Source organism: Xenia sp. Carnegie-2017, unplaced genomic scaffold (assembly GCF_021976095.1).
Source record: "Xenia sp. Carnegie-2017 unplaced genomic scaffold, XeniaSp_v1 HiC_scaffold_2, whole genome shotgun sequence".
In the NCBI taxonomy this organism is placed as follows: Eukaryota; Metazoa; Cnidaria; class Anthozoa; order Malacalcyonacea; family Xeniidae; genus Xenia; species Xenia sp. Carnegie-2017.
The window spans coordinates 4731803-4757808 of NW_025813482.1; the positions used below are offsets into that span (position 1 = coordinate 4731803).

Sequence of the window (26006 nt, forward strand, 5' to 3'; positions counted from 1 at the left end):
AGCTCAAAAAATAAAAAAAGGAAGTCATTATGTATAGCGTAGATGTCCGGTAAATAAATGGATAGTTTCATCAAGTTGATCTTATAAGGTGTGAAGACTTGTGATCTAATAATGTTTGTGTTATTTTATGGCATGCAAAGATATCTATGTTGCCATCTTTTTTATTATTAGGAAATCATACCTAAATTCAATATTTCATTGCATTGAATTATAAATTAAAAATATAAATGAATGAACAAAAAAATATTACATACATCGACTTCCTATTTAATTACAACACCAATTATCAATCTGAGGTTATAAATTGCGAATACTGTGTACTGGTCAATGTGATATTGACGGAGTGTACGGTACTAAATCTTACTAACTATGCAAATTATGAAAAAAAAACACACAAAAAATTTACTATTCCAAAAGCAAAACTATATTTTAAAACGTGCAACTTAGCCATTGCTGATTATTAATTCATAGAATAATTTTCTTTATAGTTTAACTTAGGAAATTATATTAACACTAATGACAGTTATTCAAAAGTTAGTGTGAATTACTGTTAACTAAACAAAGTTAATGTTTTACTTGATATTATCAAGATAACTGTTTACTACTGTATTTTCATCAATAATCCTGTTACAATTATTGCTCCTCTTTCTTTTGTCGACCATTCCAATTCATCGTCACTGAAATTTGGATGAAATGGCTGTTTATTTCCGACAGTTGCTCTTCCAACCTTGTTCTTCCAAGTTAAAGGTCACTACTATAGCTCACTTCTATTTTATAATCTTTATGAAAATACGGAATCAGCAGGATTGGGCAATAGAAATACCAAAAAGGAACAGTAAAAATTTCATTTTCTTTCTTTCTTTCAAAGAGACATCAGTCAAAATATAAACAAATAAAAATATTACACATATCAAATTCATATTTTACAATACTTATTATACACTGTTTAATATATTATTACATACGAATACTATACATACTATAGTCACTATTATATTGCTGGAATTGTGCTAAATTTTAGTCACTAAATTATCAAAAACATACAATGTTATATTCAAAAAGCACATTGATTATTAACTGATACAATGTTGTGTTGGTTAAGTCAGAAAATTTGTTACAATTTAATATTAAATAATAGTTGCTAAAAAGTTAGTGCGAATTACGGTTAACCAAACAAAGATAATGTTTTACTTTGTTGACTCCATGTCTGGTCACCACTGTATGACTGTTCACTACTGTCATTTGATATTTTGATCAATAATCCTGTTACAATTATTGCTGGTCTTTCTTTTGTCGACCATTCCAATTCATCATCACTGAAATTTGGATCAAATTGCTGTTTATTTCCTACAGTTGTTCTTCCAACTTTGTATGATCCAGGTCGAATTAAAACTTGCAATGCTACTTGGGCAATCGATCTTTTTCTAGTTTTTGGGTCTGTAAACCTAACAGTGGAAAATTATCAAATAAAAAACATATTCTTTCATAAAACATCGGTATGGAATCATTCTAAATCGCACATGCATATATTGCTGCAAAAACAGTGACATAAATTTGATTGAAAACATTTTCTAAAAATGTTTATTGATCGACATGTGGAAAAATTACTCTGTTGTGCTCAATGCATTGATGGCTTTTTCTTATTAAGAGCTATGAGTTATGAAGCGATTATATTAAATGTAAATTTAGATGTCAATTCCTTATACGCTCAATTAAATCACCTTTTCTTCTTGGAATAGACAGCACAACCAGCATACTTTACACTTGGGGAAACAAATATTTGCTTAGTGTCAAAGCCACGTGGTTTCCAACTATCGTTGTAATGTCCTTCTCCCTCGCGTAACGTACTTCCACCAAAAGCAACATCGCCTAATAGGAATATTGTGTGTGTCTTTTACTATAACTTATTAAAGCAGTTCAAAGTATTTCAAAACCAGCAAATTTCACATATAGCTCCCGGTAAAAAATAATTGTATTGAGAAAATAGAACTTGTGTCACTAGCTTGCACAGAGCTTACCTGGCATTAGCAGTTGTAGATCATTATTAAATATTGGCTGAAGATATTTCGCCTGTGTTCCATGGAAGGCAACATGCCAGTTGTTAAATATATTTAGAGCTTTACCTTGTGGTCCAACCCTGTGAGTGAAAGTAAAGTTTGAGTGAGTTTAAGAAAATAACCATGCAAATGGCAGTTTTTAACTTACTTTACGGCAAATCTGCTCCAACCAAGAGGTAAAGCATATGTCTTTGGTGGATTGCCACGAGTGTAGCATTCTTTATCTCCACGAGCTTGATGGCAGTTATCGCAAAAACATTTGTTGTATTCTGGAGTTTTGTCAAAAAAATTATCTGGAAAAAATAGCAAAGAATAGCAAAATAAAATTTTTAATAAGCACATCTCAAAGAACAGTGAACTCCCCAAAAAAGATCATCGTATTTGCAGCTGTTGAATTACGGGATAGAATTATTCTGAGAACAAGTTTGTAATCATGGTCATTATGCAGACATGCTTATTTTCTGCCGTTGGTTTTTATATCTTGTGGATCATTTATTTATTTGGTGGTTTGTTGCCATGTCGCTTCATTCAAAATACACTTTTTAATGAAATGTACAGGACTTAGTTGTTCCACATCAAACACTTACGCTAATACTCTTGTAAATATAATACAAATCAAATTGAAACAGTGATTAAACTTTTTTCTTTTTCATAACGTAGTGAATTTTTTTTTTACTTCATTCACTTTATGCAAAAATTTGTTTCAACAATTGGTATGAAAATAATATGAAGGTTTTGCAAGTTTTAAGGCCGCCACTTTAACTTTGACGATTACTTGAATAACACAACTGTATCATTGCACATTTTTTATTGTTTAATGCTGCATACTTGGGGTCTTTAATAATGGGATAAATGAATTTGGCACTCACCTGAAATGTTCAAAGTTTCAAGAAAACTTTCACATTGTTTTCGATAGTTGCATGTCGTTGTAGCTGGGGAAGTATTTGTCCTTGGTTTTGGAATAGGTCGAGGTCTCTCTGCTTGTTGATAACTTGTTCCAGAATTCAATGATGGTCCTTGATTTGTTCAAATAATGATTTTTTTTGTTTCAATGGGAAAAGTTATAAAATATTTTCATTTGTAAATCATACAGATAAAAGCACTCATTATAAGCATAGAGTTAATCTCATATAAAACATTAAAACATAGCAAGAAAGCCTGCTTGCATTAGTAACATTGATGTTCTATTTATAATAATGAAATATGATTGAAAAAGCTGTCATTTTGTATAATAGAATAAAACCCAGGACTGAGTATAGCTAGATCATCCCAGTTTTCATTGGATAATTAAATAGACATGGAGCTCAATCGATAATTTATTTAGCTACCATCTGTTAAACTGGTGCGGATTTAAAGTACAAACCTTCCAGGGCATGGGAGTACGGGAGAGTTGTTGGACCTCCAGGTGATACAATAGACACTTTGGTACATTTTGCATAAAGATCGACGACAGCAAAAACATCTTAAAATGAAACAGGAATATGAACAACGTGAATTCAAGATAATATTACCTTCTATTATCTTTACTACTCTTGCTACCTTGGGGTAAACTTGAAGCAGCAAGTCCTTGGTGTTTTCCATTAATGAAAAAATGAAGAGAGCCATTTTCTGTTTTACAAACACCAATACGATCTCCAACAGATAAGGTGTTAAGATCTTGACAATATCTACACAGTTAAGATAACGAAAACTGCATTATAGGAGTAAACTTATAGTAAATTTTCTTGGATTAATTCACTCAATTAATGTTCACAAAAAAATGAATTATTCAGGTGTGATAAATTACTACAGTCAATCTCTGTTTTCTCAAACTGGGTTTTCAAAGTTGCAGTCATTTTTAACCTTTCATGTAGGAAATTCCTCCCTATTTACTCGTACTTTGTCAGTCAGCTCTCACTTATTGAGCGTTTTCACTACAGACGTAAGAGCGGCCATAATCATATCAGTGATGTTCTTTTGTTTGGAACACAAACTTGGCTGCTTCTAACTTTCAACTTTACAACTACCCCTTGGGGTGATTAAAATTACAACTATCCTTTACTTCCATCGTTTTTCAGTTCTTTAAGAATTCAAAATAACATTTTTCAACGTAAGTTTTACAGACCTCCGTTTGATCATTAAATTATCACTAACGATCATATCACCACTCAGCATCCACGTTCCATTTGTAAGATCAGTCATTGTTCTTGGTAAATTCATGTACGATGGATTCAACGACGTCACTCCTGGGTATTGCAAATGCAACACGTTAATGTTATTGTTATTGTTGTTGTTATTATTATTATTGCTATTGTTGTTATTGCTGTTGTTATTGTTATTGTCATTGTCATTGTTATTGTTATTGTTGTTGTCTTGTTATTGTTATTGTTATTGTCATTGTCATGGTCAATGTTATTGTTATTGTCATTGTTTTTGTTATTGTTATTGTTATTGTTATAGTTGTTGTCTTGTTATTGTTATTGTTTTTGTTATTGTTATTGTTATTCATGTATTCACTTGAATCCGAGTGATTTCATTGTTGTTATTGTTGTTATTGTTAATGTTGTTGTTGTTGTTCTTGTTGTTGTTGTTACGCATTAACATACGCGCAACTCTTGGAAAAAAAGAATCAAGGCTTTGGGATGACATTCCCCATTTAGGTATACTAACGTTTACATAATATACATTTTACTTATATTTTAATCAAATATATAAATAAGTGTTTATAGCATTTTAGGTCATTATATAACTTACCTATGTCCAGTGTAATATCACTTCCTCCAAAAAGAGCAGGAACCAACTTATCAACACAAACCTCGAACAATTCATTATCTCGTAAAAGTTGATCACTAAAAACTATGCCATTTCCAGCATTTAAAAATTGACATCGACGTTCAGCTGTTCTCTTATCTGAGCTCAATGATATTAAGTTGCTGTGCTTGAAATTGAAACTATAACGGTCCGTTCGTTTGATTGATGGTACAGTCTCTTCTCCTTTTTCGTCTTCCAAAGCTTCACGTAAAGCTGAGTAAAGCATAGAATATATTTACTAATTTACGTAAATCATTTCAAGGTAAACGAAAAAATCGCACCATTTATTCTCAACTTGATATGTTAAAACTGATGACCACAGACCAGGATGAATCAAATTATTATTACCAAGCATCAAAAATTGGCCACTATGCTCCATATTAAAATTCTTGCTCAACTATGTATGTACCATTGAGTATATGTTCGTTTTTTTTTGTGGAAAGAAGTTAAACATGTTATCTTATCTCTATATGATACTGTGATTTTTAAAAATGAAGCTAAGCGTACACACGACAAGAACGCCCAAAAAATAAGATGATTAACATCCGCCCAAAGGCAAACGGGAAAGGGAAAAGTAGGGGAAGGGAGACAGCAGTAGCTGCTCTGCAAAGACAGTACTGAATATAGAAAAGTACGTTAGTTGGAAGAAAAATACCGGAGAAAATTATGACGTGTAGTTTGAAATGAATAAGTGAGGCGTATTTCATTGGGAGTAATGACAGCCCTCATACGTCCATGCTCCGCAGTCTGTCGTTGCATATCTGGCCTCGATCGTCTAAGATAATGATATTTTTTATTCTTAGAATATAGTTGGCCTAGTGCAATCTATTTTTTCAAACGATATGCACGCATATTCAAGACATGCTGTATTTTTCATGCAGAGTTTCTTTGAAACCGTCATTTTATACGGATTATAACATGCATATGCAAATACGACTAACTTCCCTCCCCCCAACTATCGATCTTTTGTTCCTGGCTTTGACTCTGCTAATGGATATGCTTTCGTATTCCGCCTCTTTCTATGTGTTTTATTTGTAGAAACTGATAGAGCAAGAACTTTGTCGTTTTCCATTTCAGTCGCTTATCCATTTAAAATCCTTTACTAAATTGCTATACTCATTACAAACCAACAAAGAAATTTTGCTTATGGCTCTTGTGAATTAATTATTCTTATGGTACACCGCTGTGTTCATCAAAAGCTATTGCATAGTTCTGGGTTTGTTTTATTGCATAATTTTTCCGCAGCATTGAATGTATGCTAGACAATTTTATTGAATATTTTAAGTGTCATATTTAATATTTAGGACCTATTCAGGGCAGTTGTAAGTTGTGGAAAGTTCTGATGATTGTTTTGAACATTTCGTTCATTGATATAACACAAATTTACTATATATTTAAAGAGCGTTTCGAATTTTGCCTCAATCCAGCAACCATATACACTTCCAGACGCGAGTTACAAATTTTATTGAAGGATTTAATTATTCTGACTTGATTCCAAGATTGTTTTTAAATTCTTTCCTAACAATTTACTTCGACAGCTTGGCGTAAACAACAAGATTAAGTTATTTAGTTGGTTTTCAAAGTTATGCTTAAATATTCTAATGTAATACTTAACTCTTTACAAACAAAATTCACTGTTATCCATGCATAAAATAGCCTCGTAGATAGACTGAACTTTGGCAACAGCATTCGCTTTTAACATTAATCTTATTCTTAACCCATGCGTGAAATATACAATTTTTGAGCCTGAAAACAATTTAGTGACTATCAGCTTGTCGTGTGAACATTTACTTAAAATTTAATTTGATATTATATTGATATAGCCGCAATTTGAAGTTCCTGTTATCGATTTCATAGTTCATTTACTCACAGCTTTCACTTTCCTAATTGTTGATGTTATTTGATAATGGTCAACATTAAACATCAAATCTGGAAAGAGTTCTTTGAACGTTATTCATTTATATGTAGTTTGCGTACCCATAAGATCATGATGTCAGACTTTGATTTTATCAATGTCATATATTGGATGCTTCGATTATGGTGTCAGAACAAGATAAGTATTCTAAATTTATATTCTCAAACACAAATTTACAAATTTTATTGTTATTGTACATTTTTGAGGCCATAAAAGACTTACCTTTGTAAAGAAGAACATCGAAAACCGACATTTATTCTTCATATAGACTAGGCTGTCGTTTAGGTAATTATAAATACCACCTGTGGCTGGAGAAAATGAATTCATATTTTGCTCCAGCTTTTCGAATAAATCCATGTCACAATGCACTGAACATAGATTTTTACAGGAAAACACACATTTTCCCCAAAATAACAGGGCTGATTAGATAGTGAAATTAATAATTAAAAACTTTAATTCAGAATAATTTAGTTTTCTTCATCTATAATTTCTTCATCTCTTTAAATAAATCTTCAATCTCATCTCGAACTGCAACAACAACTAGTTGTATTTCCTCAATTTTGCCTGGAATTCTTTCAAAACAAAGTCGTTTGATTTCACAGTTTACCGTTCATCCGTGCGTAAGCATTAGGCACAGCGACCCTTAAGTGATTTGATGACCTCCATAATCTTGGTTCACAGTTTGCAGTGTATATGTGAGGTTACAACATAGATCCACAGAGGGGTAACTGAGCGAGAAAAATAATTCAGCAATTTTTGCTACATATTTTCCAAACATCTGGTCTCTAGTAAATACATGCTTTTTTCTTGGTATCTACGAAGAAAACATGACAAATTCTTCTAAAATGGCAAATACATGTAGCTACTCCGTTAAATTCGAGTTTGCTCCCTGGCGCAGGTTGAACGTTTTAAAAGTTAAAGAATTTCTTAAAAGGGAAACATATAAAATTTGAACTGAGCAATCACTGAATGAAAATATTGCTTCTAAGATTACAAAATTCTTTTGCCGTGACAAAACTATACAGACGTCTTTTGACAAGTTCGAGAATATTACTATGAGTATTTAATGTATAACGATATTCAAGCTTCGTGCAACCGGCCCCAAGTGTTAAAATGCTTTGCAGAATTTAGATTGAATTCTAAAATCTTCAAACAAGCTCTTTCATTCGCAGAATAAAAACGAGTTCCTCGTTTGTTTCGCTCGAATAAAAAAATTCAAGAATAAAGCGAGGTTCGTCTCATCCTGGTGATAATAAAGAGATTGCTAAAGGAAAGAGTAAAGATTCTAAAAATAGTGATGTGAAAAGAAATGTATATTTCCACAGTGAAAATAACTACATAAAAATTACGCGTGAAAATTTTAATTGCGTTTAAAATGATCTCGTTTGTAACAAGACTGATACAGTTGAAAGGTTGCATATATTCCATAATGTAAACATGCCCTAAAAAGATTTCCAATTAAAAACATAATCTTCCGTTACCATCTGGAGATGCTGATGTATATAGTTATTTCGATAGCAAAATGAATTGATGAGAAAGACAAATGTTTTACTGATTTTAGAATTAGAAAATTGAAGAGCCCTGTGGCTCTGTGATGTCAGTATTAAACGTCTCAAAGGCTTTCCACTCACTTGCTATAATTGCATTTCATATTTTTTGCACTAGAAAAGGAGCTTGTAGGAAAATCCTAGAATCTGAAATTTCACAAAGCATTTCAACTAGTAGGATTTATCTGCAGTCTAACAGATAATACAATTGCTCTTCTAGAAGAATTTGTGGATCTTCTCGATGAATGTCTTAAGAAGAGCGTAAGATTAATTTGACACAAAATGTTCCAGAAAGAGTACAACAAATATTGAAAATTATTTATCTTTATTACCTTTCTGCCAATCTGCTTTGAAGCTTCACTCGCATACTGCCAACTGAGTACTCATGATTTGGAGGTCGTCAAATCACCGTCTTTGCCCAATGTTTCAACGCAAGGGTGGACGGCCAACTATGAAATCAAATGGCTTTCAGAAGAATTTGCAAACAATATTAAGGAAGTACTCGTTGTTACAGTTTGAGATGAGAATAAATTTATTTTAGAGTGATAAAATAACTGTTGATGAGGAAGACTAAATTCTGTTTTTGGTGAATTAGATGATAAAGATGGTTTTTGTCAAGACTATCATCTCAGCAAATGCATTGCTTTTTATAATTTGAAGAAGGCGACACTGTAGAGGGTGTATCAAAAAATATAGAAAATTAAAAAATGTCAAGACTATCATCTCAGCAAATGTTCGTAAAAAAGTGTCAACTTCTATGTATTTTAGCATCGTCTGTTTTATCTAAAAGTACAAAACGATCAAACAAATTAATCTCAAAACAGGGAGAGCGGTTTGTAAAAGCTTCAATTTTAACTGCTTGCGTAAAGAAATGAAATGTCTAAAATTTAATTTAATTTGGTGAGGTGAGATAGAATAATGTTGTATTGGTTGATTTAGGAAATTGACACCATTAAATGAAATTATCATTAAATGACAGCCACGACAAAGGCAGTTTTAATCACGGCTAACCAAACAAAGTAAATGCTATTCAAGATCAATAATCAAACACTACTGTATTTTGATCAATAAACCTGTTACAACTAAAAAATAAATAAGTGAAATTGAAAATATTTTGTACATCGAATTCTTATTTAATTACAACACCATTTATTACATCGGTGGTTATTAATTATGTTTACTGTATTTATTAACTATGTTTACTGGTCACTGTGATATTAATGGATGGTACAAATTTTAGTAATTTTGTAAATTATGAAAAAAATACACAACATAAAATATTCCAAGAGCAAAATATTCCTGAGACGATGAAATATTCCTGAGACGATTGCTTAAATTGTCCAGCAAAGTGCGAAGATCATATCTTCATTTAGAATAATGTTCTATTGGTTGATTTAGGATATTGTCACAATTTAATTGAATTATCATTAAATAACAGCCATTAAAAAGCTAGTGTAAATCACAGTTAACCAAACAAAGTAAATGCCATACAAATCAATAATCAAATACTAAGTAACTTTGATCAATAATCCTGTTACAATTATTGCTCCTCTTTCATTCGTCGACCATTCCAATTCATTATCACTGAAATTTGAATCAAATGGCTGTGAAAGTTCTACAGTTGTTCTTCCAACATTGTATGATCCAGGTCGAATTAAAACTTGCAATGCTACCTGGGCAATTGATTCTTTTCAAGTTTTTGGGTCTGTAAAGCTAACAGTGGAAAATTATCAAATAAAAAACATATTCTTTCATAAAACATCGGTATGAAATTATTCTAAATCGCACATGCATATATTGCTACAAAAACAGAGACATAAATTTGATTGAAAACATTTTCCAAAAATGTTTATTGATCGACATGTGAAAAAATTACTCTGTTATGTTAAATGCATTGATCGCTTTTTTTTATTAAGAGCTATGATTTATGAGCCAATTATATTAAATGTAAGTTTAGATGTTAATTCCTTATACGCTTAATTAAATCGGCTTATCTTCTTGGAATAGACAGCACACCCAGCATACTTTACACTTGGGGAAACAAATATCTCATATAAAACATTAAAACATAGCAAGAAAGGCTTGCTTGCAATAGTAACATTGATGTTCTGTTTATATGAATGAAATATGATTGAAAAAGCTGTCATTTTGTATAATAGAATGAAAAACATTCCCTACATTAGTCAATCCACACTAAACACATTGCTTTCACAATTTGCTCATGTTTGGTCATATCTTTCAATATTTCAGCACAATTCATACATATTCCACATTTTTGTCAACCACCATCACCATAGCCGCAGCCACATAAACTAAGATTAAATGAAGAAACACTAAACTTTTAACAATATTAGAATTACGTGTTTAAAATGTTCATCTAGTCACGTGATAATATGCTCTAGTTATTTAGCAAAGCTAAATGTACAACTGCGGCAAGCATACATACATACAAAAATTGATAGCTGCACAGTAGACAGCTTGTTAAAAAGTGCACACATCTAAAATTTACTATGCTCATAAATAACTTTGAAAACAAAAGTGATCAACAATTAAGGCTCCAAGTCTAAGCGATAAGTAACCACATTGTTCCACAGCCTAAGCCTTGTTTCCCATTTTCATTTTCCTTTAGTAATGTAAGTTTTTTTAATTAAAGATCTAGGACAGATGATTTGTATAGATTGGTAGTGATCAGTTTAAATCTGAGATCTACACCCTAGTGCTTGTTTTATAGTTTGTAAGGAGAATTTGTATTTTAATAGGAAGGCGTTCCCCACCTCGGAATTACTACTGTACAGGGATCGTTATACTGACTAGCTCCTTATCTCATTTTCTACGCTTAAGCTATCACTCAATAAGATACAACGCAATTCAATTATGTCAAAGATGAAAGAAGCTTTTCGTTGATATATAGCTGCTCAAGCACTTGCACTGATTAAATTAAAAAACTTTTTATTAAAACCTTAGGCTTAAACTTTCAACTTTCCATCTAACGTATTTCTTATCCCCCTGGAGATGGATATTTTTGGCTTGCATTTATACAATTGGCTCCATAACCACAACACTGGTTGCATCGTTTACAAAGAATACATTTGCCATTGGTAAACTTGTGCTCTCCGGGAGCGCAGAAACTGTCCTTTGTTGAACTTGATTTATAATAGCTATAATATGAATTAGCAATCTTAATTTTCAGAAAGCTTAGAAAAAATAACTGTCATGCATAATTCTTGTGCTTGTGAAATTTTTTTCGCGCGGGCCTCCAAATTGTTGTCTTTACAACGACGTAAAAATGTAATTAGAGCTTAGAAGCAATTCAACTGTGTTTATCTGTATAATATTATTCACATAAGATGATGCTGGTGCCTGGGTAACTGAGACGACGGTTTATGTTGATTTTATAGGCAAGAGTATACATATATACTTTTTTGTTTATCATGTTCTTATAAGCCAGTGCAAACACGAAAATCATCCTTTGTCTCTTTTAGAAAATAACAATAATGCGAAGCAGATAAATTTAAGATAAACCTTATAACTTTTCCTCTTACATGTATTCATAATCGATTTGCAAAGCCTCGTTGATTGATTTAATTCATTGAGCTCAGATTGGTTTTCACAAGAGCACATAAAAATGAGTTGGGACACCGTAAGTAAAATTGCCGTAACTGCGTAAAAGCACTATTGATAATGCGCATTTAATAAAAACGACAAGTTTTTTTGCACTTAAAAAAAACTTGTCGTTTTTATTACATGCGTAAGTAAAATTGCTTAGCGTCCGCCATTTTTGTTCTAAAAGCCAGCCAAAATAAAATTGATCATTAAAGGGAGGAAAGACAAATTTTCTGTTGTGCCGTCTTATTCACGTGATCACTACTATTCCGTTGTTTATAGATCATAACTATGAAAAGCATTTATTTAATGCAATGGGTGTAATTTATGCGCCTTAATACTGTTATTGCCACAAGGGAGCGCGTAAGTTTCTATTCTTCATTGCTTTGACTAGCACAATTATAACGAAACATAAAATCATTGTAAACATTTTTTTAATATTCGTCTTTTGTTATTATAAAAATTATTTATAATTTGCGCTTTTGCAACAAAAATGGCGGTGAGATACTCACGTGACCATATTTACCCAATCACACTGAACGACTTCGGAGCGCATTACTTGTACGGACTATCAAGAAGAAAGCACAAATGCATGAGTGTTTGACATTTAAAGTCAAAAGCTCGTGGACCATTTTTTGTCCTTTCAATAGTGTTCATCCAGATGTGTGCTGAATAAATTGACTTGGATATTGGAACTCGGTTCTTAATTTAGCTAGCATCTATGCTGGCATGGATTCAAAGTACAAACCTGTTAAGAGATGTGAGTTTGAGACAGATGGTGGACCTCCAGGTGATACAATAGACACTTTAGTACATCTTGCATAAAGATCGACGACAGCAAAAACTTCTTCAAATGCAACAGGAATATTAACAAATGCAACGTGAATCTTTAACATGTTCAAGATAATACTACTATAAATATTATCTTTATTACTCTTGCTACCTTGGAATAAACTTGAAGCAGCAAGTCCTTGATCTTTTCCATTAATGAAAAAATGAAGAGAGTCATTATCTCTTTTACACACACCAATACGATCTCCAATAGATAAGGTGTTAAGATCTTGACAATATCTACACAGTTAAGATAACGAATCATTATATGAGTAAACTTTGGAGAATTTTTTGTAAAATAATCAAAAACATCAAAAAGGAAAAATGATTTGCTCAGTTAATATTTCTGTTTACAAAATGATGAACGATGCTCACATGTAATAAATTACCACCCAACGATCTTTGCCTTTTGAACCTCTCAAGGAAAAATCCCTCACTATTTACTCGTTTGTTGTTAGTCACTTATTGTAAGTTATTTGAAACTCAGTTATTCAGCGTTTTCACATGACGTCATAACCGCCATATTGGTGTAGCAATTGAAGAACGTCTATGAAGTTCTTTTGTTTTAAACTCCAATTTAGCTGCTTCTATATTATTGCTAATCTCTATGATTAAGTTTAACAGACCTTCGTTTGATTATTACTTTATTTCTCACGACCTGATCACCACTTAGCATCCACGTTCCAGTTGTAAGATCAGTCATTGTTTGTGGTAAATTCATGTACGATGGATTCAACGACGTCACTCCTAAGTATTGCAAATGTAACGGGTTAAAGCTATTGTTATTGTTGTTGTCATTGTTATTGTTGTTATTGTTATTGCTATTGTTGTTATTGTTTTTGTTGTTATTGTTGTTGTTTTTACGCATTAACGTACTTGCAACACTTGGAAAAAAAGAATCAAGGCTTTGGGATGACATTCCCCATTTAGGTATACTAACGTTTACATAATATACATTTTACTTATATTTTAATCAAATATATAAATAAGCGTGTCAACATAATATTTAATTGCCATAAGCTAGTGGCTAAAACCAGTATATTGAGATCAGTGGCGTAGCCAGCTCAATATTTGGAGGGAGGGAGCACTATTTCAATATTCATGTCTGCCTTATGGAGTTCCTTTGAAATCAATTTTTTTCGTCAAATTATAGCATTCATATATGAATATTGCCCTCCCGAATTATCTATGGTAGATATGCCACTAAGTGAGATGGACTTTAAAGAATTGTAACTTTAACAACGTTAACCTTTAATTATCGAATATATAGGGAAATGTCTTAATTGTTTTTTGATTAGATAAAGTATGAATTTGGAAAAGAATATTTGAATTTTGAATGAACTTTCGCAAAGAAAAAGAATCACTATTTTGTCCTTTAGAATTATATCTATTAAGAAATCATGATCTGGCTAAATGACCACGCAGATGTTTTACTTATTTTAAAAATTAAGCGTTTACAGCGCTCTGGATACGCTAAGGAGCTGTAATTTGTATCCAAATAACTATTTACTAGCTTACCTATGTCCAGTGTAATATCACTTCTTCCAAACAGGGCTGGAACCAACTTATCAACAGAAACCTCGAACACTTCATTATCTCGTAAAGGTTGATCACTAAAAACTATGCCATTTCCAGGCATCAAAAATTGACATTGACGTTCAGCTGTTCTCTTATCTGAGCTCAATGATATTGACTTGCTGTGCTTGAAATGGAAACTATAACGGTCCGTTCGTCTGACTGAAGATACAATGTCTTCATCATCATCATCATCATCATCATCTTCCAAAGCGTAACGTAAAGCTGAATAAAAACATGAAATGATCACTATTCTATGCGTGATTACTCATAACAAGACAAACGAAGAAGTCGTGCCCTTTATTCTCAAACCAATGACCAATGACCTGAATACAAAAAAGATTTTTTTGTTTCAAATCACCATAACTAAGCATCAATTGCCAGCCTCTTCCAAGACGTTCCTCTACTATGTAAGCAATTATCGAGTCATTGTTTTTCGTAAAAACAATTAAAATATGTTGTTTTAAAGTGTAATTTTTTGAAAGTAAACTATAAGCATAAAGACGAAAAGAATGTAAAAATGATGAGATGATTAACATCCACCAATAGGCGTAAGGGACAGGGAGGACTGGGGAGTGGAGGCAGATACTCTGCTAAAACAGTTTGAAGATTGACAACTTGAGCAGATTTTACTCTTGGGAGGACGAAAAATAAAGAAGAAAGAAATTATGAAGTGTAATTTGAAGTCAATAAGTCCGTTACTTTATTATAAAATGAGGGTTATATACCTACTTCACCCCCCACCCTACTTAAAAAATAATGATAGCTCTCGTACGTGTATGCCTGCAATCTAATATTGGCTTGTCTTAATCATTTGATATTTTTTATTTCTGAAAAATGACGGTGAGATTTTGTTGCTTGCTTTGTGTTATCTATATTTTCTAACATCATTTTCATGTATGCACGAAATGTTGCATTATTTAGCTCCTGAAAACCATCTTTTTTTACTAAATTGCCATACTCATTGCAAACAGCGAAACAAACAAATATTGCTGATAACTCTAGTGGGTGTTGTTGTTTTTATGGTGCACCACTGTGTTCATCACAAGCTATTAAATATTTTTGGGTATGTTTTGTTGAATAATTTTTCCGCAGCGTTGAATGTTTGCCAAGCAATTTATTGAATATTTCAAGACAAGTGAATTGTGACATTGTGACATTGGGTTGTACACCAAGATTAAATTATTCATTAGGTTTTTCAAGTCATGGGCACGACAATCAACACAACATTCATCACAACATTTATCACCACATTCAACCAAAATTTATCATTCAAAATGATGAATTGAAAAATCCTCTTTAAAACACTTTTTCTATCAAATACAACAGTAAAAAACAATTCTTAACTACTTATTAATATTTTACTGTCCTTGAAACAAAGTATAAAAGTCAAGAATATGAAGAAAACATTAAGCTTTAGGTTACAGTGTACTTTTCATTTCTCTTAATTAGCGTATACTTTAAAAACTACACGGTAAAATTTTTTAAAACTTGGCCATATTGTAGATATTTTTAATGCCTAAAGTATATCCAAAATCTGGAGAGTGCACAAAAAAAAAGTTATAGAAAATCATCGACAAAGTTAGGTCACACGAATACGCGTATTATGATCTTAGATAATTAAGTTGAGAATTCCAAATCATTACTAAACAAAGGACTGTTAATAAAAAACTAGACTTTTAAAAACATTCATATGACATTCATTTCACGAGAAAACATGAGCCCAACAATATTGACCTGCTCACCACTGTGTGACTTCATAGCTCAGTTGGTCAGAGCACTGCACCGGCACCGCAGAGGTCATGGGTTCGAATCCCGTTGAGTCACCTGATTTTTTCAGGTCCTGAGACGATTGCTTAAATTGTCCAGCAAAGTGCGAAGATCATATCTTCATTTAATTTCAAACACCGCACTGCATAAAACATTCAAATAACTGCATTCCTATTTAGCTACAGTGACATGATTAAGAAGCAGAAACGGGCAAGAGCGTTAGTAATTAAACTCTGCCCAAAATCATGTTCAATTCTATATCAATCGTCGAAATAAAGTAACTTCATATAAGTTCATAATGCAACACGAACATTTTGTTAACATCGTGTTAACAACGTAAAAAAATGCGATAGAAAAAAAAGTACTGTGGTAAATAATAGCCGATTTGTAATTATAAGATAATAAAGTAAACTAATTATGTCATTTACTTTACTAGATTCACTAAATTTTGAAAAAATTAAAAGCGATGAGCAACTAGAACAAACTTTCAAGAAAGATAACCAGCACTGTTACGTCACTGCATAATTAATTGGGTATTAACAAACTAACAGAGTTTACTACATTGAAACAATTTTGTAAAAAGTAAATTGTATTAATAATTTTTCGTGCACTCTCCAGACTTTGGATATGTTATAGACAATAAGAATATCTACAATACGGCTAAGCTTAAAAAATTCTACCGTGTAGTTTTTCATTTATAGGCCTTTGTTTAGTAATGATTTGGAAGTCTCAACTTAATTACATAAGATCATATTACGCGCATTCGTGTCATCTAACTATGTCGATGATTTTCTACAATTTATTTTTTGTGCACTCTCCAGATTTTGGATATATTTTACACAATATAAATATCTACTGTATGAAAAAATTTAAAAAAATTCTACCGTGTAGTTTTTTATTAACAGTCCTTTGTTTAGTAATGATTTGGAATGATTTGGAATGACACGGTAAAATATACTTTAAGCATTAAAAATATCTACAATATGGCCAAGTTTAAAAAAATTTTACCATGTAGTTTTTAAATTATACGCTAATTAAGAGAAATGAAAAGTACACTGTAACCCAAAGCTTAGTGTTTTCTTCAATTTCTTGACTTTTATACTTTCTTTGTGATGTTTAAGGACAGTAAAATATTAATAAGTAGTTAAGAATTGATTTTGTTCATGCAAGATTTTCCAAGAAATGAGGCAAGACTTTGTCAAGATCGAGCAATATTTTATTCCTGCAAGATTTTATAAAAATTTGGGCAAGATTTTTTCATGATTTAGCATAATTTTATTCATGCAAGATTTTGCAAGAATTTAGGCAACATTTTGTTATGATCTTGCAAGATTTATTAATGCAAGATTTTGCAAGAATTTAGGCAAGATTTTTCTTCGATCTTGCAAAATTTTATTCATACACGATTTTGCAAGAATTTAGGCAAGAATATTACGCACCATGTATAAAATACAGTAAGATAATTGAAGCCGGAAGTTGGCTCATCTGATTTTGACCTTCGTGGGGGGTATCGGTCCCACTCCACTATACTTTTGTATTACAAAATCACAGTTTTTACGTTTTTATTCGTTCTACAAACTTTTGATTTGAGTAAAATTTTCGTCAAAAGGGCAGAACAACCAGCAAGGATATTTAATCCTAAAAAGTTTGTCTTCTTGGCTTTATAATGGCAGAAAATTGAGATGGTACAAAGTCGAATTGCATTGTTTTGAAACAAACTGGAGATTATATGATGCTGCTTAAAAAATAAACAAATATTACAGAATCCTACTACTGCTACAAAAATTTCATCTGCAATGACGTTTATGGAAGATTGCTACAAATTTACTTATTTAACAACACTTTGTTATTCACATCGCTAATATCATAATAATTTCAAATTACGTCTTAATTATATCAGTGAAGAAATAAAACAAATCGACATAGAAAAATAATCAGAAAGACATTTTGATGAACAATAGTAAGTTGAAAACGGTGTCATCAAACTCTACGAGATGTACATCATCAAAATATGCGAATAAAAGTACCTCTGTTGTCATTAAGCGAAGCAAGGTTTTCAACCAGTTCTTATGTGAACAACTTTAATATCGATGAATATGTTGAAAATATGAATACCTTTGTTCTTACTTTGTTGTAAATTTGTAATTTAAGTATTCATCTTCTAAAAATGCCTCGCACGGCTGAAATTGTCCTCGTCACCTTCAACTTTCAAATTTCAATACAACTTGCCATCTTATTTTTCAGTCGTTACAAAGCAAAAAAAAACAGAGCTTCAGGGTTAAAACTCTCTATCGCTTTTCCTCTACATGTCATAAAAATTTTGCTTTTATCAGAAGTTTGTAAAAGGAATAAAAACGCGAAAACTTTTATTTTGTAATAAAAAAGTATAGTAAAGTGGGACCGATACCCCCCATGAAGCCAGTAGCAAACGATCGATCTTCCTGCTTCAATTTTCTCAAGAGATGCGTTATCCAGTCTAATATACATATCAGTGTTCCGCCTAATATACATATCGTTGATAGCTCTAAACTTGCTACTTGAGATCATTTTTCGTAATGGCGATAGTTAGAGCATGGTTCTTAGAAAGTCATCCAAAGTTAGAGTCAATCAAAACTTCTTCTGTGTATAAGTATAGCTAGAAATATGCTTTCCTTCTCATACGTTGAATCAAGCTTTTCGTTTTTTTGATCATTCGTCATCATTTATTACATAAACTAGGTGTTATATTCATTGAGTTCTATAATAACTGGAGCGGCTATGTGGACTGGGACCTGACGCCAAAAAATGGCGGCCAATGGACCTATTTCCGCTGAAATGATCGCTTTGCAAAAAAATTATATTCTCACCTCCCCCTGATATCTATAGCTATTTATACAGCAGTTTTCAAAAACAAGCACGATATTTTTTTGGCATTTCTTTTAAAATGCCAACACTTCAATCATTCAATTGTTGGATATCGTAGTGTCCACAAAAAGGAACATGCCGCTTTCACAGATGAGATATTTGTTTTGTTTGTTCATCAAAAATTGAAAAGCAATTGAACTTGAAGCCTAAGCGATAAAATCCGACTGATGTTTTCTTGTTTTTATTTTTAAATATCAACATACTTTTTCACTTATTTGTTAATGTGTGAAACCGTACATCTATTTGCAAAGTAGTTTCCCTGACGCAAAAAAAGTTTCTGCTCTTTTTACTCAGTGGGCAGATACTATGAAAAACGATCACCCCCAAAGATAACCCATGAAGAAGAGCAGAGTTTGTTGTGATCAATTTGCTGACAACATGAAGAGATGATCGGATAGCAAAATATTTCTGGAATATGCTGCAGTACCACTATTTCTTAGATCATTATATTAAGACAATTGGAAGGTGCAATTGACCAGATAGAGTCGAACTGAAAATGCTAAGGCTGAATACAAACAAAGGTAAATGATTTACAGACTTCCCTGTCCAACAGTTAATTGAACTTAGACTAATTCTATGTATGGAGATAATGGATTTAACAAAGATGCCTTGAATGCTTTGAAAGTAAAGGTCAAATACCAAATAAAGATAACAAGGTTTTGTGTGTCTTGATGCTTGATGAAATGTTATGTAAAAAGACCATAAAGTTTGTGCTTGTGTCAATATTGATACTAAGATTGATGATGACGTACTGCAACTGTACAACTGTTTTGTATAACTAAATTGTAAAATCATGTCATATCTTTATTAAATTATTTTAGTAGAATGTTGTTTGAATGTTACTTATATGGAACGCATGCCATAATGAAGCGTTAAGGATTCAGTAATGAAAACCTCAGTGCTACATATTTCTTCTTAAATTCAGTTTTAGCTGAAAAAATATTTTGAGCCTATTTATCTAATAACATACAGAATGGAAATTTGCCATTTGCTTTATTTTTGCTGTATTAAACCAGGCAAATGTTTTGACTTTTCCAAGTTTTTCTTCAATTTTTTGCTTCTTAATTCATTTCATAATATTAATGAAATACAGGTAGTACAGTTTGATAACTCTATGATTTCTGAAAAGCTGTTAAGCTTCTAGCATTAAAGAAAACAAAATGTGTTAAATTCATTTGGTTTTATTGCCTTATTTTAACACGTGTACATGCAGTTCATTATTCTTGTATAAACAACACCATACTTAGAGGGAAAAATCCCATAACAACTAATATTAAATATGGGTGTAAAATTCATTATTGAGGTGAAAGCTTTATTAGTCAATCAAATTCTGAACTCACGTGGCTAATAGGAAACACATAAAAAAGAGAAGTATTAAATTCACAGTTGTGTATTTATGTATTATAAGCACTATTGTAATTTAAATGTTTTAATTATTTGCATTTTTGCCATTTCACCATCATTACAACGAAATCAAATATGCTACAACTTGACAAGTATTTGATGCAGTTCTTGTTCAGAAGACCACAAAAATCTTAAAGGTTCTCGTGATTTGTATACAATATTTTTTTCATTATTCATTTACAAAACGCGAGATGTATGAACAAAAACAAATCCTACAAGTGTTGCGAAGAAGGCCATTCCATGAAAGAAAGTAAAAAACGAATGAGAATACATGAGCTAACATTTCTCTCGTGATCCGTTGAGATAAAATATGATATATTTTGTTTCGTGCAGACTACAAACTTTGATCGAGCAAACCATTGAACGACAGATACGACGCGCAAATCTTCATTCATATGTAGCCAACAAATAGCTCGTTCGTCAATAGGTAAAAAAGGCATCGGTCGTGGAATCCGACAACTGGCAACTACAGTAGACTCACTTTTATGAAATTTATGTTTTTACAGTGATTTTCATCATAAAATGCATGCCAAACATGCTAAAAAACATATAATTTTTCCTCACTCTTTCTTAAGGGGGAGAGAGAAATTGTGAGATTTTCGGAAAAGCACTCAATTTCGGTAAATCTCAGCGATAATGGAACAAATTCTCCATTTTTTGGCGTCAGCTGCTAAATAAAGTCGTGTTAGAGATATCCGCTCCAGTTATTATAGAATTCAATGGTTGTATTCATGTGAAATGTTTATGGAGTCACGCGCAAGATTACGTGTGGCTCCACGTATGTATAGTCTTAGCCTTTAACAGTTTTATATTTTTCACTCATAATACATACGTGAAAGTAACGCGAGATCACGTGCGTGACGAATTGCACATGAATCAAGGAATGGATTTACTATTTACAAAAACCAATTGCAGAAAAAAACCTAAACAGATTTCTCGGCCGCATATGCTATACTTTGCATTTTTTCAACCGGAGAAACAAAAGCGCTACAAGAGCTTCGGACAAACAATGCAAATAAGTAAAAAACCCTAATATGTTCCGGTGTTACCAATCGGGAAAATGGATATTATCTAGCAATATCGTTAAAACTGAAGAATTATTTCTATGGCTGTAACTTACTAGGAATACGTTTTTCCATATCGGGTCTTAAGATCCATTCATTTAATCTTATGATTCTGTGCACCAGAAGAGGAAGCTCTGGTAAAACCCGTACAAAATACTCTTTATAGTTGCCTTCCTTGATATATGGTGACAGTTTTGTATGATGCTCATCATGCCAATGCTGATCAACGTTTTGTATGAATCTTAAGCATCCCAACCATGTAGAGTCGTAGAATTTCTTGTTGAAATGATCATCGAATTCAGGAATGAGACGGTTCATCCAATTTTCGAGACCAATTATCCCCTCATAGACATCTGAGCAGAGAAGATGATCTAAATGCTGTATCTTTATCTCGGGTTGATTCCCAACTTCACACAGCAAGTCAAACTTTTCTTCATCAGATAGTAGATAAGGGTGTTTTAACGCCTCCTTTGCAGATGGCCTGTGTTCGGGTTTAAGTTGTAGCATCCACGAAAGAAGATCCTTTAGTTCGAAATTACTGATTTCCTTTAAGCCAACAGGCTTTCCATTCAACAAATTTTTAAGTATGCACTCTTTAGTACCAAAAGGATGTTTTCCTTTTGTTGCAACAAAGTAAGCCACCATTCCCGCATTCTAAAATAAATTAAACATAATAGAGTACATAAAATGTAAAAATTAAATTTACGTACAATTTGCAAATAGTAACAACCCAATACCTACCATTACATCAGACTCTGGTTTGTAACGTGCTTTATCAAGAAAGTTTTTATCAACAATATAAGATTCAGGGGCAATCCAATGCGGAGTTCCCCTATTAGCTTCGCTTTTGTATGTCTGAGAGTCTTTCAAAATTCGACTAATACCAAAATCGGCTATCAAGAATTTGCCTTGTGTGTCTCGGAGAACATTGGAAGGTTTCAAATCTCGATGAAGAATGGGACGTGGATCGCTGTGAAGATCAACTAAGCCGTTCAATATTTGCTTGAAAATGTCGGGAAGGCATTTTTGAAGATAATCTAAACTATTTGATTCGGATAGCACAAAATACTCCAACGATTCTTCACATAGATCGAGAATCAAATGGACATAATCCGTTCCTGTATCTTGTCTCGAGCAATAATAATTTACAACATAATCCGACTTCTTAGCATTGATTTCATTAAAAATTTCTTCTTCTTTCTGTGCCAGATAAGTATTATCTCGAAGAATTTGTTTTACTGCTTTACCGTAACCATCCTTTCCCAGTCCAAGATAAACACGGGTTCCATCACTTCCTCTGCCAAGTAAAAACTGTTCCGAGAAAACTACACGTACATCGTCCACATGTTTAACCTCAACATTAGGGTCTTTCCCATACTCAATTAATTTTAAGAACAATTCTTTATGTTTTGTCGATTTATCATTGTATTTCCATTCACGCAGCTGCAATTCTGAAATAGTAGTAAAAGTATTCTATTTATAGAGAGAGTAATATATTGTAGCTAAATAGTCAAATAATAAATAAATAGCAGTGCTCGAGTTTCAATATTGCACCAACGATTCAGATAGCAGAGACAATTTGTGAAAAAAATCTTACAAAACAACAAATAAACATATTACAACCACTCATTTAAGCAATAAGTTCTGATAAGAATGGCTCTAAAAAGCTCTTTCACGGGAAATCTCACCCATGTCTTTTACTCATATCACGAGAGTATTGTTTTGCAAAATCGAAAAACAAAAACTAAAACTAGTTTTTGTAACTAAACGAAAAGTTATTAGGTACTTTGCATAAAAGTTAAAAAAGCGTGCGTATTTTACATTGAATTCATGCTAAACATTTCCACAACGAACAAGTTCTACGGGAATTTCAAAGGAGATATTTTTAATCTTCAACCTTAAATTTATAGTATTTGTTAATTAGCATATTTGTCTCTTAATTCATGTGCGTTTTGTACCTTGGTTCTTTTTTCTCTCTTCAATTTCTTGTAATTTCGTTGTAATTGAATCCATTAAGTAATGACGCTCGTCTTCATAGTATATTTGCTTCAGACGCTTCATGACGTTCGTTTGTTTTTCTATATCTCCATCTTCTTTGACAATCTCCAGATACATTTCATAAATATCTGCTGCTTCCCTATATTGCTCAAGTTTATCAAACAATTCTGCTAATTCCCATGAAACAGCCAACACTCCACTGACAATTCCAGCTGAAGTAACTACTGACAGGCTCTTTAAGTTATGTTTAACGAAATCTTTACCAACGTTAATACCACCAACTTTTCTTGGTCGTCGCGGTCGTTCACGCCGCTTATTTTGTTCTTGTTGATTTCCTTGTTGATTTTCTTTCCGTCGTCGAGATTGCATTTCTGCTTCTTGGTGTTCATAATCAATAAAAGAGAATCCTTTTCTATAATGCTCCAAAGATTTCTCATAATATCCAAGCGACTTGTTCAATCCTCCCAATGCAATATGGCAGAGACATTCCATTTCATCTTTCTTCATGGCTTCCTCCAATCTTTTAATGGTAGAATGAACACTCCCCAGGCCTAGGTATACTTGATGTTCAAAATATTCACTTTCAACTTCAGACGAAAACTTTAAGCAATGATTAAAACTGTTCAATCCTTCCTCCCAATTATCAGAGAGGGTGCAAGCGTTACCCAGACCAAAATAAACCATCATTTTGAATTTATCCTCGTCGGCATTTTCTAAACATCTTTTGTAGTTTTCAATTGCTGTTCCATAATCACCATTATTCATACTAAAATTTCCTTCTTCAAAAAATGACATAGCTTCTGCTTGACTGCTGTATGAGTTTGATTTCTTCTTATAATAATGCACAGATTTATCTGAGCTCTCATTAGTTGGTTCCATATTACTTATACATGTCTCTGTAGAACATTCCAACTCTGTTTTCTAGTTAATTTCGGGAAATTTATCTGTTTAATTTGACTATTATTACCAATGATTAGTTAGACGTTAAAAGCAAATTCTTCCTTGTAACATTAAAATATATTTGCATGCGCCAAATATCAAAGATATACTGGCCAATACAATTCTTTCTAATCTTTTGCAAACAGAAATTTCGCAAAATTTGTGGTTACTCATTGATTTAATGCACTACATACAATACTCAAAAAAGGCGTTTCAACTTTCAATGAGCATTTAGATTGACTTATTTCCTTCAAACCTTTGCTTATCTATATTTATCTTATTCTGTATGTAAACTATTCCATAATCTTCAAAATTTGATTTAATATCTTTTAATTTGTTTACGAATCATATTAATTTCTAGCCTAAATGCAAAGTAAATCACTGTTCACTAAACCATACTTCTGAATCAATCAATACAAAATATTTGGTCCAATTTAAGAGCAGTGTACAATCAGCGTGAAAAAATTGCTTGCGTGTCAACTTCCGCCCACCAGTATATATTTATACTGTCGCCTTTAGCTTTAACCTGAGAAAGTATGAATAACATCGACCCAAGCACAAACGTTAATAATCTAAACTTGCAAATAACCATGTTCTAAGATTTCCATAGACACATAACTTTATTAATGGTGGTAATATCAGCGAAAACCTTAAACTCTATAGAAACGTTTTACTCTGTATATTTATCGCTTCTACATTTTTTTTCTGATTTAGCTACGTTTTTGGCGGTAAATATCTCCACCGCTAATGATGTAGATAGCTCAAAGATTGAGAGCAACTACGACATATAGAAAGAAGATGAAACTTTTCATTAAACATTTTACTTATATTCAACTCAGTAACATCTTGACGCGTAGCTAGCACTTAATAGTCTAGTGTATATAATACAACACAACTTAGTCTGAAAAACTTACAATCAATTTGACGAGCTTTGAGTGTTTAACAAGATGACAAACTTTGATATTGTCGTCGTTTTTGTACGCCTCAGATTATAACCATCAAACTGTGTCGAATACCTGTTTTGCATTACGATCTATTTAAAAGATCACAGCAGGAAGTACACTGATAAAAAGACTTTTTTGAGTATTATCTCAGCGCGCTCCGTAGTGTTTAAAAATATATGGAAAATTTACAAGTATTATTGTCGGAATAGAAAAAACTAGAATCCCGATGCAAAAATGCTTAATATATCTTATATGAGATGTTTTCTAACTTTATTTAGATCTCAGGAACACAAAACAGAAAAGAAAATTTTCTCATACAATTTGACAGTAAGAATCATTAGTTCGTTATTAGTTACAACATACTTTCAACATGTATTTTTATTACACTAATACTACTTGTATTTTTTAGTTACTTTAACTGCACGTAGCTAGAGTGTCCAGTTCCTAATTTTTAGAACGAATAAATGCTTTCAATTATTATGCTATTTCAATAATTTCACTATTGTTAGCAGAGCAAGGAAGGTGTGTATGTACTGCAGCAATTCTGACTAACTTTGTAAACTTTTCTATCAATTTTACTATTTGTTGTTTATTTTATAAAAGTTTAATTATCAAATGGTACATTAGGTTAGCCAGAAACTCCAACTCTTGCTGCAATAAAAAAT

The 26006-nt window shown here is 32.2% G+C and overlaps 2 protein-coding genes across 2 annotated transcripts in view; both read right to left on the reverse strand.

Moving 5' to 3' along the window:
* Nucleotides 1-901: 901 nt before the first annotated feature.
* Nucleotides 902-25412, reverse strand: LOC124439800. The gene is made up of 13 exons (XM_046990052.1): nucleotides 25312-25412; nucleotides 23419-24379; nucleotides 22202-22911; nucleotides 21517-22114; nucleotides 14262-14543; nucleotides 13370-13490; nucleotides 3597-3724; nucleotides 3421-3519; nucleotides 2927-3073; nucleotides 2206-2350; nucleotides 2019-2137; nucleotides 1722-1869; nucleotides 902-1445 (listed from the first exon to the last, which is right to left on the reverse strand). Exons 2-13 carry the CDS (start codon nucleotides 24335-24337, stop codon nucleotides 1166-1168), a joined length of 3696 nt encoding a protein of 1231 aa, XP_046846008.1. The 5' UTR covers nucleotides 24338-24379; nucleotides 25312-25412; the 3' UTR covers nucleotides 902-1165.
* LOC124439801 (neuralized-like protein 4) overlaps nucleotides 9346-26006 on the reverse strand; it is a 59099-nt gene continuing 42438 nt past the window's right edge. The window contains exon 21 of the mRNA XM_046990053.1: nucleotides 9346-10022. The gene's annotated coding sequence lies outside the window, so the exon portion shown is untranslated. The remainder of the gene's footprint in view (nucleotides 10023-26006) is intronic.